This window comes from Chlorocebus sabaeus, chromosome 6, assembly GCF_047675955.1.
Source record: "Chlorocebus sabaeus isolate Y175 chromosome 6, mChlSab1.0.hap1, whole genome shotgun sequence".
Classification (NCBI taxonomy): Eukaryota; Metazoa; Chordata; class Mammalia; order Primates; family Cercopithecidae; genus Chlorocebus; species Chlorocebus sabaeus.
Window position 1 is genome coordinate 12974830 of NC_132909.1, and position 18478 is coordinate 12993307.

Below are 18478 nucleotides of genomic sequence, written 5' to 3' on the forward strand. Positions count from 1 at the left end.
AAAAAGGCAGAGAGAAAGATACAGACACGCAAACACAGACAGAGAGGAGGGGGCTGAGAACTGTGTGGCCAGTGTGCGGGCAGAAACAGAAACTGAGGCTGGGGCTTAGAGGAAATCACACGGGGAGGCCAGCAGATGCGGTGAAACTTGGCGAATCTTTATTAAACTAGGGCCCACCCCAGGAGGAGGGCTGGGGCAGGGACAGGGTCTCCCGCTGCAGGCTGAGCGGAGGCAGGAGGCATGGGGTGGAGTCGGGTCGGAGTCGGGTAGCATGGCTGTAGGCCTGGGCGTTCAGTGATTGTCGCTGGGCACAGGGGCGGTGCTGGCGCCCACGGCAGCCTGCACCTTCTCCACCAGCCCGGCCCACTGGCGCTGCATGTCTTCCACCAGGGGCTCGAACCAGCTCTTGAGGCGGGCCTGGAAGGCCTCGGCCTGCAGGCTTATCTGCTGGGCCTGTTCCTCCAGCTTGGCGCGCACCTCCGCCACCTGCTCCTTCACCTCGTCCAGGCGGTCTCGGGTCCGGCTGCCCATCTCCTCCATCCGTGCGCGCAGCCGCTCACCCAAGGCCTGGGCCCGCTCCTGAAGCGGCTGGCTGGCCAGGGAGCCCACAGTGGCGGCCCGCACGCGGCCCTGCTCCACCAGGGGTCCCAGGCGCTCACGGATGGCACTGACCCCGCGCTCGGCGCCCTCGCGGGCCCCGGCCTGATACACTGCCAGGCGCTTCTGCAGGTCATCAGCATCGCGGAGGAGCCGCTTGCGCAGCTTGCGCAGGTGGGAGGCGAGGCGCGCCCGCAGCTCCTCGGTACTCTGGCCCAGCATGGCCTGCACCTCGCTGCGGTACTGCACCAGGCGGCTGCGCACGTCCTCCATGTCGGCACCCAGCCGGGCCTGCGCCGCCTGCAGCTCCTTGGACAGCCGTGCCCGCGTCTCCTCCGCCACCGGGCTCAGCTGTTCCTCCAGTTCCGATTTGTAGGCCTTCAACTCCTTCATGGTCTCGTCCATCAGCGTCCTGCAGCCGAAAGAGCGGGAGGGTGTGCGCACAGGGGGAGGCGAGGAGAAGGGCTGGGATAGGTGTGGGTGAGATGGGGATCAGCCAGAGAGACCCGAGAAGGAAGAGAGGAGAGTCTCCTAAGGAGAACAGGGAGAGACAGAAGGGCAGTGAACCAAGAGAGAAGGAACGGGACAGAGGCAGAGAGGAGACAAAGACAGACGCAGAGAGCGGAGGCAGAGACGAAGAAAGAGCTAGGAGGCCGGGCAAGGTGGCTCATGTCTCTATTCCCAGCACTTTGGGAGGCGAGGTGGGAGGATCGCTTGAGCCCAGAAGTTCAAGACCAGCCTGGGCAACACAGTGAGACCCCATCTCTCTGTCTCTATATAAAAGAGCTAGTGAAGGACAGAGACAGAGCCAGGACGAGTGTGAGAGGCTGAGTCAGAAGGGAAAAGGGAGAAACAGAACTGAGAGAGAGAATTCCAGAGAGCTAAAGCCAGGAGTCAGAAATGGGAAGAGGAAGCTAGAACCAGCAGAGACCCAGGACCCCCAAGACTTAGTGGTAGGGGCAGAATGAAACCTGGACCTGGGGAGGTATAGCCGCCCACCAGGAGGGTCAAGGGCCGGGATGGGGACACTCACGTCAGTTCCTGGGTGACCTGGGGGCTGAGCAGCTCCTCCTGCACCTGCTCAGACAGTGTCTGCACCCAGCGCAGGTAATCCCAAAAGCGACCCAGTGCCAGCTCCCAGGGCTGGCCGCTCTGCCACTCAGTCTGCGGGCGCAGCTCGGGTTCCGTCTCTGGCTCCACCGGTTGCTCCACCTTGGCCTGGCATCCTGTGTGGAACAAGTTGAAGGTGGTTCAGGTTCCTTCTGACCCCGTCCAGGCACCTAGTACCTAGGGGCACACAGAAGGTGCTCCACAAATGCTGCTTTGGAGCCATGGTGGGCAGGGTGAGGGGGGAGTCTGTTTAATCACTTGAAAAGCGTTATTTATTTACAGACAGGGTCTTGCTCTGTCACCCAGGCTGGATTGCAGTGGCCGGAACATGGTTCACTGCAACCTTGACCTTCTGGGCTCAAGAGATCCTCCTGCCTCAGCCTCCTGAGTAGCTGGGACCACAGGTGTGTGGCACCAGGCCTGGCTAATTTTTGTATTTTTAGTAGAGACAGAGTCTCACTAGGTTGCCGAGTCTGGTGTTGAACTCCTGGGCTCAAGGGATCCTCCCACCTTGGCCTCCCAAAATGCTGGGATTACAGGGGTGAGCCACCGTGCCCAGCGGAAAAGCGTGTATTGAGTGTCCTTGTGTGCCCCAGGCAGGGCTGTGTGGGGTGATGGAGAATAAAGATCACAGCTGTCCCGTGTCTGGTATTCCAATGCAATGCATTAGAAGCTTCTTAACTCCCAGCCGGGTGCGGTGGCCCACGCCTGTAATCCCAGCACTTTGGGAGGTTGAAGCAGGCAGATCACCTGAGGTCAGGAGTTCCAGACCAGCCTGGCCAACATGGTGAAACCCCGTCTCTACTAAAAATACAAAAAGTTAGTCGGGTGTGGTGGCATGTTCCTGTAGTCCCAGCTACTCCGGAGGCTGAGGCAGGAGAATGGCGTGAACCTGGGAGGCGGAGCTTGCAGTGAGCTGAGATCCAGCCACTGAACTCCAGCCTGGGAGCCACCGCACTCCAGCCTGGGCGACAGAGGGACTTCATCTCAAAACAAAACAAAACAAAAACAAACAAACAAAAACTTCTAACTCCTATATTAAGGATGGGGAGGCCGGGCGCGGTGGCTCACGCCTGTAATTCCAGCACTTTGGGAGGCCAAGGCGGGCAGATCACGAGGTCAGGAGATAGAGACCATCCTGGATAATACAGTGAAACCCCTTCTCTATTCAAAGTACAAAAAATTAGCCGGGCATGGTGGTGGGCGCCTGTAGTCCCAGCTGCTCGGGAGGCTGAGGCGGGAGAATAGCGTGAACCCGGGAGGCGGAGCTTGCAGTGAGCTGAGATTGCGCCACTGCACTCCAGACTGGGCGACAGAGTGAGACTCTGGCTCAAAAAAAAAAGCGGGGGGAGGAAACCGAGGCTCACAGAGCGTCAAATCGCTGTTCTGAGCCAGAAAGCAGCATAGAAGCCTCAGACCTGGGCTTTCCCCTCAAGGGGAAGACAGACCAGCAGAAGAAGAGGGGGCCCAGGGTCTGCCTGAATGGGGCCAGGAGGTTGAGGTGAGGATGAGAGGGGGAGGAGCGGGGAAACCGAGCAAGCCCCGCCCCCATACCTGCCAGGAATGTGACCAGCAACGCAGCCCACAGAACCTTCATCGTCCTGCCTGTGATTGGCCAGTCTGGGGAGGGAGAAACTGTCAATCAACCGCCAGTGAGGACTCCTCCCACCCCCAGCCCGACCCCAACCCGGTCCCACCCCAGGTTAGCCTTCCAAGCCTTGCTCCATTATCTACAACAGCCTAATCCCAGCACAAACACTTACCAAGCCGCCCCCAACCCATTCCCTATTTAACTCCCTCCTGGTCTTCTCTTATTTCCCCATCCCCAGGTCGGCCTCCATAGTCAAAATTCCATCTTTCTTTCCCGGGGTTCAAATTCCACACCCCCTCCCCCTCCCCACCGCCGGTTCCATCTCAGTCCCAGTCTTGCATTCCTCATTGTCCCTTCACATTCTAAGCTCTAACCTCACATTTAAGCGCCGTTTTCCATTTATGAGCTAATTCAGTCCTCATTTTAAAGTTCTCCAATCGACGGCTAGCTACCGTGTCGCTGCCCCTGGCTCCCCAGTTATGGAGATCTGAGGACACTGGGGACACCCAGTAGGTGCTCGATAAATGACAGTGACAACTCGTGGGGGTCCTGCTGTGGCTTAGCTCCTAGTCCACATGCTCTCCCCACCCCATCTTCTAGCGGGTCGGGTCGTCTCTGCTGCCCAGCCCTTCCCAGGTCCAGTCTCCTGCTGCTGGCCTCACCCCCGCTCCTCCTCTCCCCAAGCCCGACCTCGAGTAGCTCTCCTGAGACTACCTGGAGGCCAGGGCTTCCCGAGGTCCCAGCTACATCTTTCTAGAGGCCCCTGAGCTCATCCCCGTGCCCCCGACTGCGCTTCTCACCGGCTCCTGGGGAAGGACGTCCTTCACCTCCGCTGGGGCTGAGTAGGACTCAAGGATCCCAGACTTGTCCAATTATAGGGCTCCCCCTGTTCCGCCCCCTCCTCCAGGGATAGGGCAGGCTGGGCCAGCCCCCAGTCACGAGGTGGGCTGTTCTCCCCCTGCCCCAGGCACAGCAGAGCAGAGGGAGGAGGTGGGGCATAGAGGCCTTTTGACCACCCCCCCAGTCCCCAGGAAGTGAGGACACCTCGCCCAGTAATCCAGACACCCTCCTCCATTCTGGGGGCCAAGCGTGGAAGGGGAATGTGCAGGCTGCCGCCCAGAGTCCTCCTTCCCTGACCCTGTCCTTTCCTGTGCCTGGATGAATGCAATCTGGAGAGGGGGCTGGGGATCTGGACTCCTGGATCCCAGAAAGAAAGTAGGGCTAGGGGGCTGGACAGAAGTGGGATGGGAGGGGCTGGGCGTGGTAGCTCACGCCTGTAATCCCAGCACTTTGGGAGGCCACGGTGGGCGGAACACTTAAGGTCAGGAGTTTGAGACCGGCCTGGCCAACATGGTGAAACCCCATCACTACTAAAAATACAAAAATTAGCCAGGCGTGGTGGCAGGCGCATGTAATCCTAGCTACTTGGGAGGCTGAGGCAGGAGAATCACTTGAACCCGGGAGGTGGAAGTTACAGTGAGCCGAAGTCTCGCCACTGCACTCCAGCCTGAGCAAGAGTGATGCTTTCTAAAAAGAAAAACAAAAAAAGAAAAAGAAAAAAGAAAGTGGGGCTAGGCGACTGGACAGAAGTGGGATGGGAGGGGGGTGGGAACAGTGTGGTGCATCTGCTAAAAGTCTAGGCTTTGCGAGTGGGACCTGGGTTTTAATCATAGCTTCCTCTTTGGTTGTGACCTTGAGCACAGGGGACCCACCCCTCCCCACGTGTGAAATGAGATTCCAGCACCTCCCCCTGGTTTCCAGGGTCTTGAAGCTGTGCTTCTGGGTTAAGGTTAGGATTTTGGAGTCAAACTGCCAGGGTTTGAATCCTGACTCTGCCAGTTGCCAGCTGTGTGACCTTGGGCAAATGATTTGTCCTCTCTGAGCATCGGGTTCCTTTGCTCATCAGACTGGGAAAGCAGTGGCACAGATATGTTTGGTGACAAGCTAATGTGTATCAAGCACGGAGGACAGCCTTGGCACAGTGGTCCTGTTAGGGCTAGCAATGGACAGGCCACAGTGAGTGCTCAGATGCTGTCACTTTCCTAACAGCCCTGTTATAAATCCCAGATGTTTCAGAGGAGAAACCCGCGGCTCAGCAGCGAGATGAATGGCAAAGTCACACAGCGAGAACTGGAGTGGGTGGGATCAGAGGATTCTGCGAGTCAGGGGAGGCTGGACGCCTGGTCCCGGGAAGGAACCCCCAGTGCCGGGCCGGGCCTGTTTGCTTTGGCTGGCAGGGGGTGCTGAGGTGGCTTCTGTGGGTAACTTGGGGTCAGCTCTACTCAGCAGCCTCCCTCCCTAGACCCTGGGGGCAGACAGGGTTTCAGTTCCCGGAGGCTCGGGAGTGGTGCTGGTGGTGTTGGGTGTCAGCTGACACCAGCCCTAGGCTAGCAAAATCCAGACAGCATCACATCTTCAGACATAGGTGACCCAACCCCCATGGCTGCATAAGGAGCCTAGTCTGGCCTAGGCCCCTCCTCTCATGCCTGCAAGTCCTTGAGCCCCTTCTTCCCGACACAGCAGTTCCTAGTACCCTAGTTGTTCTGAAGCTGTTCCAGTAGCTTGAACCTTCTCCCAGCTCCCTGCCCCCCATGTCTGCACTCAGAGTGTCATCTCTGCTGCTGCAGTTTGCAGGGACAAAGTCTTCTATAGCCACTCCAGCCAGGTCAAGCCAGTGACCTTGAGACCCTACGCTCGGACGACAGAAGGCCCGAAGTGTTCCCCGGCAGGGCAGATGTTCCGGATGGGGAGACTGCGATCCCGGGCCACGCTGCGCCCCTCTGAGCCGGACTCAATGCAGCGTCAAGCCAGGCAGTGGTGCGGCTCCGCTGCTTTCCGTGCTCCGGCCCTCTGGCGCCCCCTGCAGGCGGCCGGGGGAAGGTCAGGGCGGCCGGACTCCGGATGAAATGCTCCAAACAGGCCAGGCACATTTGAGAAAACAGAGGCCTCCCATCTTTTTTTCCCACGTATATTTTTTGTTGTTTTTTGTTTTTTTCTGTAAAATGTCCCGGTTCTTCCATAACTTATAAACATGATTTATACCGAGGAGTAGATGGGAAAGTGGACAGGGCAGGGTGGACTGACAGGGGATGGGGAAGCTCCTCTCGCTGCCCCCTCGGGGCGGGCCCAGGCCCTTTGGAGGATGGGGACGCCAGGACACTCCTCCCTGAGGTTGTCTGGCCGCCTCTGCCCCTGGTGCTCAGAATCCTGCGTGCCCCTAAATTCCGGAATCCTTCCCGGGACCCCAGGCCCACTGGGCACGCTGCCCCTAGTACTCAGAATCCCGAAGCGCCATTCGGTTCCAGAATCCCCTCCTCAGCTGCTGGGGTGGCGGGGTCCCTCCTTTCCGATGTCCCCCCCGACCCCCAAGGGGGGAGGGAAGGGAGGGGGGCTCAGGTCTCCCCTCTGTGGCAGGGGGAGGTGGAGGTGGAGGTGGAATTGGAAGGGCGTGGAAGGCGGGGGCCAGGAGAGCTCAGCCGATGGTGAGGCCAAAGCCACACTGGAACTTGTTCTTGCGGTGATTCAGGAAGGCCCCGAGGGCCAGTGTCAGGGGCAGGGGCGGGAGCTTCTTCTCCAGCGTGGCACCCACGATCCAGTTGCTGTCCACAGAGCCTGCAGGGAAGAGCTGAGGTGAGAGGCATGCCAGCTTCCCACCATATCCATGCAGAGCTCCTGGCCACCCTAGATACCAGTCACAGGCTGACAGCTTCCAGACCTCCAACCAGACTGCTCCTGCCACCCAGAAACCCCACCGCACCCCCAGCAACTTCACGCTGGAGCAAATGGCTCACTCCTCCTCTGCTCTCCGCTCAGTGACCCCTGCCCTCTGAAAAGCCCTCCAGACCCCTGGGTTCCCCCAATCTAGTCCTGCCCACTCGGGATGGATCTGTTCCTCCCACTGAGTTCCGTGAAGACAGGGCTGGTCACCGCTGTGTACCCAGCAGTGCTCAGCAGGAGGCTCAAACACCCAAAAGTCTGTGAGCCACAGATATCCAAGACGACTGAAGACTGGACATTGGGACTATGGCCAGTGAGCCTGAGATGAGGTTCTGGATTTGGCTGTGACCTTGAAACCTCTGGAAGCCTCCATTTCCACTAATGTAAGATGAATGGGGGAAGGCTGGATGCTTCCAAAGTGCCTTCTACCCTGGCTGGGTGTGGTGACTCACACCTATAATCCCAGCACTTTGGGAGGCCAAGGCTTGAGTCCAGGAGTTTGAGACCAGCCTGGGCAACATGGTGAAACCCCGTCTCTCCCAAAAAATTCAAAAAAATTAGCCAGGCCTGGTGGCATGCACCTGTGTTCCTAGCTATTCAGGAGACTGAGGTGGGAAGACTGCTTGAGCCCGGGAGGTGGCGGCTGCAGTGACCTGCAATTGCACTGCTACACTCTAGCTTGGGTGACAGAGGGAGATCAGTCTCAGAAAAATAAGAGGGTCAAGTGCAGAAAAATAAGAGGGGATGGGCAAAGCTCCAGCTCGGCCCAAACACTCATCAGATGCTCCACCAAAATTTTTTTAAACATTTATTTCATTTTATTATTATTATTTTATCTTTTTATTTTTTCATTTCATTTTATTTTTTTTGGGTCTCGCTCTGTCGCCCAGGCTGGAGTGCAGTGGTGCAATCTTGTCTCTCTGCAACCTCCATCTCCCAGATTCAAGTGATTCTTGTGCCTCAGCCTCCTGAATAGCTGGGACTACAGCTGCAGCACACTACCTAATCTTTGTACTTTTAGTAGAGAGGGGGGTTTCACTATGTTGGCCAGGCTGGTCTCCAACTCCTGACCTCAAGTATTCTACCTGGCTTGGCCTCCCAAAATGCTGGGATTACAGGTGTGAGCCACCATGTCTGGCCACTCCAGCCACTTTTTTTTCAAAGCATAAAACATAGTAGAGGGTCGTCCACCTACTTTTTTTTTTTTTTTTTGAGACGGAGTCTTGCTCTGTTGCCCAGAGTGCGGTAGCGCCATCTCGGCTCACTGCAAGCTCTGCCTCCTGGGTTCATGCCATTCTCCCACCTCAGCCTCCTGAGTAGTTGGGACTACAAGCACCCGCCACCATGCCCGGCTAATTTTTTTTTTTGAGACAGAGTCTGGCTCTGTCACCCAGGCTGGAGTGCAGTGGTGCGATCTCAGCTCACTGCAACCTCCGCCTCCTGGGTTCTTGCTATTCTCCTGGCCTCAGCCTCTGCTTCTGGGACCACAGATGCCCGCCACCACGCCCGGCTAATTTTTTTTTGTATTTTTAGTAGAGACGGGGTTTCACTGTGTTAGCCAGGATGGTCTCAATCTCCTGACCTTGTGATCCGCCTCGGCCTCCAAAAGTGCTGGGATTACAGGTGTGAGCCACCGCGCCCGGCCCCACCTACTTTTTAACAAGTGTTCCCTGGTAATGTGCAGGCCCACAGGGTCGCAGCACACCATCCTCCAGCACCTGTGGTGGCCCACACACCCAGAGTTGAGTCACCTCTCGCCTGTTTCCCGCATAGGGAAACTGAGACCTTTACCTTTGAAGAGGAGGTTGGCCTTGGGCAGGTCCAGCTGGTACCCGAAGGAGACACTGGTGTCCTGCATCCTTGTGCTGGCCTCAAACTCCACACCTACCTGCAGCTGGAGGGGCCGGAGCAACACACGAGAGTTAGGGAGTGGCCCCGCCTGGACTTCCAGGCCCGGCAGCCCCTGGCAGCGCCAGCTAGTCCCTGCACCACTCACCTGGTCACTGGCTTTGTGGTAGTATGTTGCGTGCATGCCCGCCTGGCCCAACGTTACCGTTGCCAACCAGTTGTTCACTGTCAAGAGAGTGGGGTGGAGGTGAGGGCTCATTACCAAGGGGATTTGGGCATCTGGGAACCCAGGCCTCCTCCCTCAGACCTAAGTGTCCAGGGCTCCAGCCCGTCCTCCCTCAGACCCTGGAGAAGTCCAGGGGCCCGGCCCCTCCACCCTCAGACCCAGGAGTCCAGGCCCCAAGCTCACATGTGTATTTCCCAGCTAGAGACATGACGGTGCCCTCCTCCCCAGGCCGCCGGTGGTAGACCAGCTCTCCGCCCAGGGCCAGGCAAGGTGTGATGCTCTGGAGGTAGTGGGCTACGAGGATTCCTGTGGGCAAAATGACGAGCAGTTTCCACCCACCCTGGGTGCCAGGCCAGACTCCACCTCCAGGAAGCCCTCTAGGTTCACCCCTGCTGGAGGCTTGGGCTTGCTCTCAGGCCTCCCTCACAGGTTCCTTTTTCCTAACCCATCACCCAGGGGTTCCCACCGCTGAGCTCAGCGTCCCAGGCCCTGCTATGACTGCATTACCTGAAGGACCTCATCTGGTCGACACAAGCCCATGTGGTCAGCATTTATCCACCCCCACTTACAGAGGTGGTCACCACCACTTACAGAAGCTTACAGGGTAAGTCACTCACTCATGCTCACGAAATGTGTCAGGGGCAGAATCCAAGCCTCCACACCTCCCAAACCCAGGCTCTGAGCCGCTCTGCTGCTGAGAGGCCGTTGAGTAGAGTGTGAGTAAGAACGCACAGCCTGGGTTCGAATCCCAGCCCTGCCATAGGCTGGCTGGTGACTGTGGACGCTGGCATCATCTCTCTGTGAACCTAACTGCCTCTTGGGGTCGTGAGGAATCGAACGCTCAGCTGTGGCTTGGACTCGCTACACTGAGGTCCAAGTCTGCGTTCCTCTGTCCCTCCACCGTAGGGAGTGCTTGCTGAACAAGAAAACTGCCACCTCTGGGCTGCCTTCTCAAGCCTCAGGATGGAGATAGATTCACTCTGGTTTCTTTTGAGCCTAGCAGGGTACACGCCACAAATGTGGTTTTATAGGGGCAAAAGAATTGGGGAGGAAGAGAGTGGGGAACAGAGAGGGAGGGACAGGGAAAGAAAACAAGCCTGGCATGGTGTCACGGGCCTGTAATCCCAGCTACTTGGGAGGCTGAGGCGGGAGGATCGCTTGACCTCGGAAGGTCAAGGTTACACTGAACTATGATCACGCCACTGCACTCCAAACTCGGCAACAGAGATCCTGTCTCAAAAAATAAGAAATTTAAAAATTTTTTAAAGAAAAAAAGAGGCTGGGCACAGTGGCTCACACCTGTAATCCCAGCACTTTGGGAGGCTGAGGTGGGTGGATCGCCTGAAGTCGGAGGTTCGAGACCAGCCTGGCCAACATGGTGAAACTCTGTCTCTACTAAAAATACAAAAAATTAGCCGGGTGTGGTGGCGGGCACTTGTAGTCCCAGCTACTCAGGAGGCTGAGGCAGGAGAATCACTTGAACCCAGGAGATGGAAGTTGCAGTGAGCTGAGATTGTGCCACTGCACTCCAGCCTGGGAGACACTGCAAGACTCCATCTCAAAAAGACAGGGAAAAAAAAAAAAAAAGGAAACGACACGTCTGCAGAGACGGAAATGAAGGGAGAAGAGGGACTGAAGATTCACAGTTGAGAAATCCACCACGATCGAGCAATCTCCTAGGTTGCGGCCCTGGAGAGGAAGACACGTGGAGAAGGGAAGGGAGGTTGGGGGCCACGAGATTGAGGGCACACAGAAAAGCTGAGACAGCACACAGCAAATCAGGTGTGAAGATGCTTCCCAGACCAAGATGACCAGAGTGGCAGACTTGGGGCCCCCCAGGGGGAGCAGGCTGGCCTGCTAGCCTGGAGCTGGCCTGGAGCCAGCTCTCTGGAGCTGCAGGAATAGGGGCCTTTCATACCTGCAGGCATGGCTGGGTGAAGCTCTCAGAGGGGCTGAGTGTGAGGTGGCACCCCCCAAGATGAGCCTGGTGGGTGTGAGGGAGGCCATGAGTTCATGGCCAGTGCCCTGGTGGCATCTTCTGGGGAGGCTGAGATCAGAAGTGGGCTGGAGCTGGTCCCTATGGGCTTGGGCAAGTGACTGTGTGACTCCCCTTCCCAGATGAGATGAAGCAAATGAACCCCTGAACCCACCACTTGTTGTTAAATCACCATCACATGGGAGGGGCACAGTAGCTCATGCCTGCCATCCTAGCACTTTGGGAGGCTGAGGCAGGAGGGTCATTTGATCCCAGGAGTCTGAGACCAGATGGGGCAACATGGTGAGACCCCCATCTCTCCCTCTCTTTTTTTTTTTGAGATGGCGTTTTGCTCTTGTTGCCCAGGCTGGAGTGTGATGGTGCCATCTCAGCTCACTGCAACCTCTGCCTCCTGGGTTCAAGCAATTCTCCTGCCTCAGCCTCCCGAGTAGCTGGGATTACAGGTATGTGCCACAACGCAAATATACAAAAATTAGCCGGGCGTGGCGGTGTGTGCCTGTAATCCCAGTTACTTGGGAGGCTGAGGCAGGAGATCGCCTGAACCCAGAAGGTGGAGGTTGAGGTGAGCTGAGACTGTGCCACTGCACTCTAGCCTAGGCAACGAGACTGCGTCTCCGGGCAGGGGTATGTGAGCAAGGGCAGGGGAAGAAAAAACAATCACTACCACCATTACCACTCTGGTCAGTGTCATGCCCTCATTCAATCAAGGGGGAGACTGAGGCCCACAGAGGGAAAAGCAGCCATCTAGAGTGAGTGACTTAGGATCTCTGGCCTCTGAGCTCCAGGAACTGTTGGAACTGAGGCCATGAGGCCCTCAAGTATCTTTCTAACCATCCTTTCCCATCTCCCGGGCCACCCACCCAGTTTCTCTACCCACAGCCTCCTCTCTAGTCTCCTGCCCCACCTTCAAGTGACCTCACAAACAGCAGACAGAGGGGTCATGTTAAAGCACAAACTTGACCCTTTGACCCCCTGCCCAGAACCTGCCATGGCTCCCTTGTGCCCTGAGAAGATATGGGTTCCTCAGCCCAGCTGCAAGGCCTTGGATGGCTTGGCCCCAGCTTCAGAATAGAACCACTTCCCCTTCCCAGGCTCCCAAGTAGCCGGGACTACAGGCGTGTGCCCTCCCAGCTCAGCCTCCCTAGTGGCTGAGACTACAGGCATGTACCACTATGCCAAATTTCTAATTTTTTGTAGAGATGGGGTATTGCTATGTTGCCCAGACTGATCTTGAACTCCTGACCTCCAGCGATCCACCCACCTCAGCCGCCCAAAGTGCTGGGATTACGGGTGTGAGCCACTGTGCCTGACCTGGGACCCCCACGAGGGCAGGAATGGGCTGTCTCGGTCACTGCTGTGTCCCAGCCCAGGGCTGGGCACACATGAGGTGCTCAGAGTGAAGCAGAAAAGGAGCTGTCGCTATGGGGAGGGGCTGGGGAGGCTTATAGGCTCCTGAATTAGGCTTCCATTCAAATCCCAGCTCCTCTGCTTCCCGGCCGTGTCACCCTGGGCAACTGCTTTCACCCCTGGGCCTTGCTTTCCTTATCTGTGAAATGGGGGTGCCTGTGGGCTCCGGCGCCATGGAGATGCCAGCGTGGAGCAAGTGGTGACTGTGCATATGGCCCAGTGCTGAGGCTGAGAAGTCAGGCCCTCTCATGGCCTCCTTCACTGGGAGGTAGTTGCTCCTATTGTGTCCAAGTGACAGATGAGGAGACTGAGACCCAGAGGGGCTGGAACCACTTGCCGGAGGTCACAGAGCCGCCTGGAGGTGGAGACGCCCTGGGTCAAGTCGGAGCTGTTGGTGGCAAGAGACTCAAGAGCCCCGCCCTGACAGGGCACACGGCAGGCCCTGTTCTCACTGGTGTCTGGGGGAAGAGGCACTCGAAAGAACTAGAGACCAAAGCGTCACTGGTGGCCCTGGGCTCCAGGAGGCCAGTGCTGGGGAGCATGAAAGGACCAGTCTGCCAAGGAGGCACAGGGAACAGGGTTACAGGCACCGTGAAGAGCTGGGACACTGGAATCCCACTGGCCATGTGCCCTTAGTGGAGAACCTCCTCTTGGCCTTGCAAGATGGGGACGATGGTGGCCTCTACCTAGCAGAGAGGGCTTTCCTCCCAGCTAGCTCTACCCCAGTGCCCAGCCTGAGCGAGGGAGAGGACGCACACAACAGGCCTAGGGAAAGGCAGAAGTGGGATGTCCATGACTCCTGCACGCTCCTTCCTTCAGTATTTCCTGAGCCCTCACACTGTTCCCAGCATGGTTCCTGGCATTGAGCAGACAGTGGAGAAGACAGGCAAGTCCAGGAACCCCAACAGCTGACACTGTTGTGTGGGCGACTGGAGACAGTGAGCGGGACCGTTTCAGAAGGAAGTGTGGACCAGGACTAGGGGCTAGGAAGAGGTGATGCAGTGCAAAGACAGCTACTGCGTTCAGCACTGCAGGCCTGCTCAGAGGGCGACGTGCACCCACAAACCTTCCCAGCTGCGTCAAGACCAGAGGGAAGAATTCCACGCAGCAGGACCAGAGCATGCATCGGTCTTGGGGTAGAACCAACTCGGTGCTTTCAGGAACTGTCAGAAAAACTTGCACAGTTGGCCGGGCGAGATGGCTCATGCCTGTCATCCCAGCACTTCGGGAGGCCTGGGCGGGTAGATCACTTGAGGTCAGGAGTTTGAAACCAGCCTGGCCAACATGGCAAAAACCTGTCTCTACAAAAAACACAAACATTAGCCAGGCGTGGTGGTGCATGCCTGTAGTCCAAGCTACTAGGGAGCCTGAGGCAGGAGAATCGCTTGAACCAGGTAGGAGGAGGTTGCAGTGAGCCGAGATGGCAACACTGCACTCCAGCCTGGGCAACACAGCAAGACTTTGTCTCAAAAAAAAAAAAAAAAAAAAAAAAAGGCTCATGTGGCTCAGCTGTAGTGTATGAGAAGATGGGGTGATGTCACCAGGTGAGCTGGGACATGAAAGGTTTCTTCCTCATGGGGCCTACAGATCGGCCTCACCTCGGAGGCCTCTCTGTACCTGCTGCATCTCCAGCTTCCCTGTCTCCTGGGTTTTCCGCCATGGCGCTTCCCTTCCCTCATCCCTGTTCCTACTGCTCCCTGCCTGCAATCTTCTTGCTCCTGTCCCCCAGCTGGAGTAGCCCCTTCTCCTCTGGCAGCTCAAATGTGAACACTTCTCTGAGTCTCCCTGGGCTCCTACAGGGAGAAGTGGTGACTGTCCCTAGGCACTCCCAGGGGTCCGAGGCCAACCCTAGCTCCTCTCCCTGCCTGCACGAGTCATACACTCAGGACTCAGCGCCCAAGAGCCTGCTCTCCATGACACAGTGGATGGGTGTGCAAAGACACAAAGCTGGCAATCAGAAACTCCATCCTTCCAGTTCCAGCCAAAAACTACGGAGTCATCGCCTCCATCCAGTGTCTCAGCAAATCCTGGCAGCTCTGCCTTCAAACAACATCCAGAATCCAACCTCCCCTCCCCGTCCACTGCCTCCCAGTGGTACCCTTTGGAGTCTGCTCTCTACGCCAGCTTCAGGGTCCTGTGAGAAGCTATGCCTTGGTTTCCGAAAGCCTCAGACTCACTCAGAGCGAAGGCCAAGGAGCTGCAAAGCCTTATGGAATCAGGTGACCACTCTCCCTGAGGTTCCTTTCATGAGTCCTGACTGCACTTGCTGCAGGCTGAAAAGCTCTTTCCCTGGCCAGGCGACGTGGCTCACACCTGTAATCCCAGCACTTTGGGAGGGGAAGGTGGGAGGACTGCTTGAAACCAGGAGTTCCAAGACCAGCCTGGCCAATACAGCAAGACTCCATCTTAAAAAATTTTTTTAATACAGAAGAAAATCTCAGTTAAGACTACGCTGACTGGCCGGGCGTGGTGGCTCACGCCTGTAATCCCAGCACTTTGGGAGGCCGAGGTGGGTGGATCCTGACTTGAGGTCAGGAGTTCAAGACCAGCCTGACCAATATGGTGAAATGCTGTCTCTACTAAAAATATAAAAATTAGCTAGGCGTGGTGGCGCATGCCTGTAATCCCAGTACTCGGGAGGCTGAGGTAGGAGAATTACATGAACCCAGGAGATAGAGCCTGCAGTGAGCCAAGATCGTGCCACTGCACTCCAACCTGGGTGACAAAGCAAGACTCCATCTCAAAAAAAAAAAAAAAAAAAAAAAAAAGAGACTGCGCTGACTCTGAACTGTCTCACCCACTATAGTATATTGCCTGATGTTTCAAAATCACTCCTGCTCAACCACTTCTCCAATGGCAGAAAAGGAGGTTCACAGAAAGGGTAGATTTGCTGGGAAAGCCCGAACTGCAGTTTTGTGACCACTCTCCAAGCCCTCCGCCTCTTACCTGAACCCACGAGGACATCTGGGTTCCCCAGGGTGACGGCTGCTGTGAAGTCAGAGCCCCGATACTCCCCGTCCACCTGCCAGTTCACAAACTTCGACTGCTGGGTCTGTGGGGAGGAGGGGGTGTGAGGGCGGCTCCTTGCTCACAGTGGCCGAGGGGAGCAGCAGCCTCCGTGCCCCACTCACCTGGATGGCCATCTTGGATCTGAGGCCGGGGCCCAGCTGGTGAATGACCTGAGCGTTGAGGCTGCCGCTGTTGTCCATGTCACCCACCAGTACAGGGAACGCCTGTGAGGCAGAGAGAAGGGCAGGGGTCAGAGGTTGCACACTGTGGAAGTAGATGAGGTGGGCCAGGGTGAGAAGCCTACGGTGAGAAAGCCTCGCATGGGGTCCCCTCCTTCATGAAGTCCTCTCTGACCACCTAGGTTGAGTTAGGCTCCCCTGCCTTTGGGTTCCCCCATGTCAGCCCTGCCCATCCTGGCTTGTTACTCTGTGGGAACAGGTCTGTCCTCTGCCCCACTGGTGAGTCCCATGGCTTTCAGTCATGTGTGCCAACACAGCGCTGGGCACATAATATGTTGTGCAATGAAGGTTTGCAGAATAAACTCATTTACTGAAGGGAAACGATAGAAGCAGAGACCTCATTCAGTCCCCCACACCCTGTCCAGGCCTCCAGTTTTGGCCTTCCTAATAACTAGCCCCCACGTGGCCGCCCCAGACATGCTTCTAAAGAGAGATTTCTACAGCGGGAACCTGTGGACCACGTCTCTCCCTTGACCAAACCATGCCATAACTCTCCACAATCGCCTAGAGAAAGTCCAAAGCCTAGTTCGGCATTCAAAGTTCTGCATGATCTACAGCTCAGCTCTTTCCACCCTGGGTCATCGCAGTCTAGCAGAAGAGAGGCTGTGGTCACACCCCCAGCATTGCTCAGCATGGGGCCAGGCAGAGAGCAGGGGTTCGGCGGATGTTTGCTGGATGAAGGAATTACTCGTGTTCCACTACACCTCGGAGAGATGCAGTCCCCATCTCCAAGCTCTCAGCAGCTGTGACCTTTTCCTGATGATGCCAGTCTTAGCTTGGCATTTGGCCACAGATTTGTTATTCGAAAGATACAATGAATGGATGAGAAAGGAAGCTCACCTCTGTGGGACTCAGCTGCTTTGTCCCCACATACGTGACCCCGAAGTGGTAGTTGGACTCCCCGATTGTGCTGAGGGCTACTGTGTGGTTCACCTGGGAGGAGAGCGAGGGCTGTGAGGATGCTGGACAGATGGGCTTGCCCAGTGAAGAGGGCAACGAGAAGGTCTCTGGGCTGGGCAGGGGATGAAGACTGGGAGGCACAGCCTGACTAAGAGACTCAGAGAAAGGAGGTGCTGCCAACAGGCCCACATACCTGTTCCTTGACTCCAGCCTAGCTGCTATGGGAGACAGTACCTCTGGATTCTAGGTCCCCAAACTGAGTAGTCTGGCACTGTATCTCCGAGTCTTTTCAAGTATCAGGGAGCCCAGTTCTTGAGGGAGGAGTAAGGGGGCAAGTGTGCAGATGCAGGCAGGGGGATGGTGGGGACGATCTCTGGTGGGTAAGGACACCAGGAAGGCTCACCTGGAAATGGTTACTCAACCCTTTGTTGACTGTGAGCTTGACACCCTCCATCTGAATGGGAAACAGCTCTGGAGAAGAGAAACGCTGTCACACTCCACCCCAACCCCACACCAACTCTCATCTCTTCCTTCCCTGCTGTCCCCAGCTCTCTCCAGAGACCCATAGCAGAACATCTCACAAAGGCTTCCACCTGTAAAGAGGCAGTGCAGCCTAGTTAGACAGGGCCAGGGCCTTTGCCTGCTCAAATCTCACTGCCACCAAGCTGAGCAACTTTAGGTCAAACTCATCATCTCTAAGATGGGACCCTCACCACACAGAATTGGCCCAAGGATCCAATGAGTTAACATATAATGAACACCAAAACCGAACTCCATAAACCTCTACCACTATTACTACTCTGAGTGCTCCAGGCTGGGATCCGGGGGCTTTGGGTTCCAGCCCCACGGAACCTTGCTGACACCGTGACCTTGGGCCTCAGTTGCGTTCCCGATAACAAGAGAAGTCTGGCTTGGCTGATCCCGGGGCTCCTGAGGTCCCTAAGGCTTTTCTCTACTGCTATGACATTCCACCCCGTTTCCACCATTTGATTCCATCATTCTAAGCCCCAAGTCCAACGTTCCACCATTCGATCCCAACGTCACCTCCTAGTGCTGTTGAATAATTCCAATGGTGCGCGCCAAATCCCAAAGTCCCCTGTGTCCTCCCCTTTCCCCCGAGATCCGGGCCATCGCAGCCCCGCGGGGGCCCGTCGCCCCTCACCCTTGCACTTCCGGTGGCACTCCTCGAATGTGCCCGGGTTGGGCAGGCAGCCGCAGGCCCCATCCTCGGCGGCCCCTGCGGCGCTGGCGGTTGCAGCCCCGGGGGTCCGTTCCGAACCTCGACTCGTACTGGTGCCGGCGCCTAGGCCGCCTCCCAGCGGTGGCAGCGTGAAGCCCGGCGGCGAGGGCGGAGGTGGCGGCAGCCCCACGAGGGCCGGCGCAGGCGGCGGTGGCGGCCCTGCGGGCGGCGAGCTGGCGGCCAACACATTCCCCATGGTCGCCTGCGAGGGGAGAGGTCAGAGGGCGGAGGTCAGGGCCCGTGCGCCCGAGACTCAGCCCCAGCAAATCCTCACCCGGCTCCGGGCCCCGGTTCTCACTGGCGGCGGCGCCTGCTCCCGGCCTGGGCTCGGCTCCCACCCCGTGCGCCACGCGCAACCGAACCCGCTGCCGCCGCCGCCACCACCGTCTCCCCGCCCCGCCTAGCCCATTGGTTTAGTGTGCCCTGAGGCCCGCCCACCAGCGTCAAGACTCGGTCTTCCCATTGGACTTGTGAATAAAGTCCCGCCCACTTTTCCTAACTGTCCTTTTGTATTGGTTCTCACTTGCAGGCAGGTCACGGCGCACCTCCCGCCCTTCTCATTGGCTCGCCGCGCTTACACCTATTGGCTCGCGTCGTC

At 57.2% G+C, this 18478-nt stretch overlaps 2 protein-coding genes across 2 annotated transcripts; both read right to left on the reverse strand.

Annotated features, from left to right (window-relative positions):
• Window positions 1–136: 136 nt before the first annotated feature.
• APOE (apolipoprotein E) lies at window positions 137–4071 on the reverse strand. Its single transcript, XM_007997156.3, is given in 5 exon segments — window positions 137–1009; window positions 1631–1823; window positions 3262–3327; window positions 4013–4043; window positions 4045–4071. Coding segments are annotated over 5 exon segments (1035 nt in total). The 3' UTR covers window positions 137–291.
• A 2179-nt stretch (window positions 4072–6250) lies between these two features.
• On the reverse strand, window positions 6251–18278 carry TOMM40 (translocase of outer mitochondrial membrane 40). Its single transcript, XM_007997154.3, has 10 exons — window positions 18179–18278; window positions 17803–18082; window positions 17044–17111; window positions 16581–16673; window positions 15624–15725; window positions 15439–15544; window positions 9273–9395; window positions 9012–9088; window positions 8807–8909; window positions 6251–6910 (listed from the first exon to the last, which is right to left on the reverse strand). The coding sequence occupies exons 2-10, from the start codon at window positions 18074–18076 to the stop codon at window positions 6771–6773; spliced, it is 1086 nt and encodes a 361-aa protein (XP_007995345.1). The 5' UTR covers window positions 18077–18082; window positions 18179–18278; the 3' UTR covers window positions 6251–6770.
• Window positions 18279–18478: the final 200 nt, after the last annotated feature.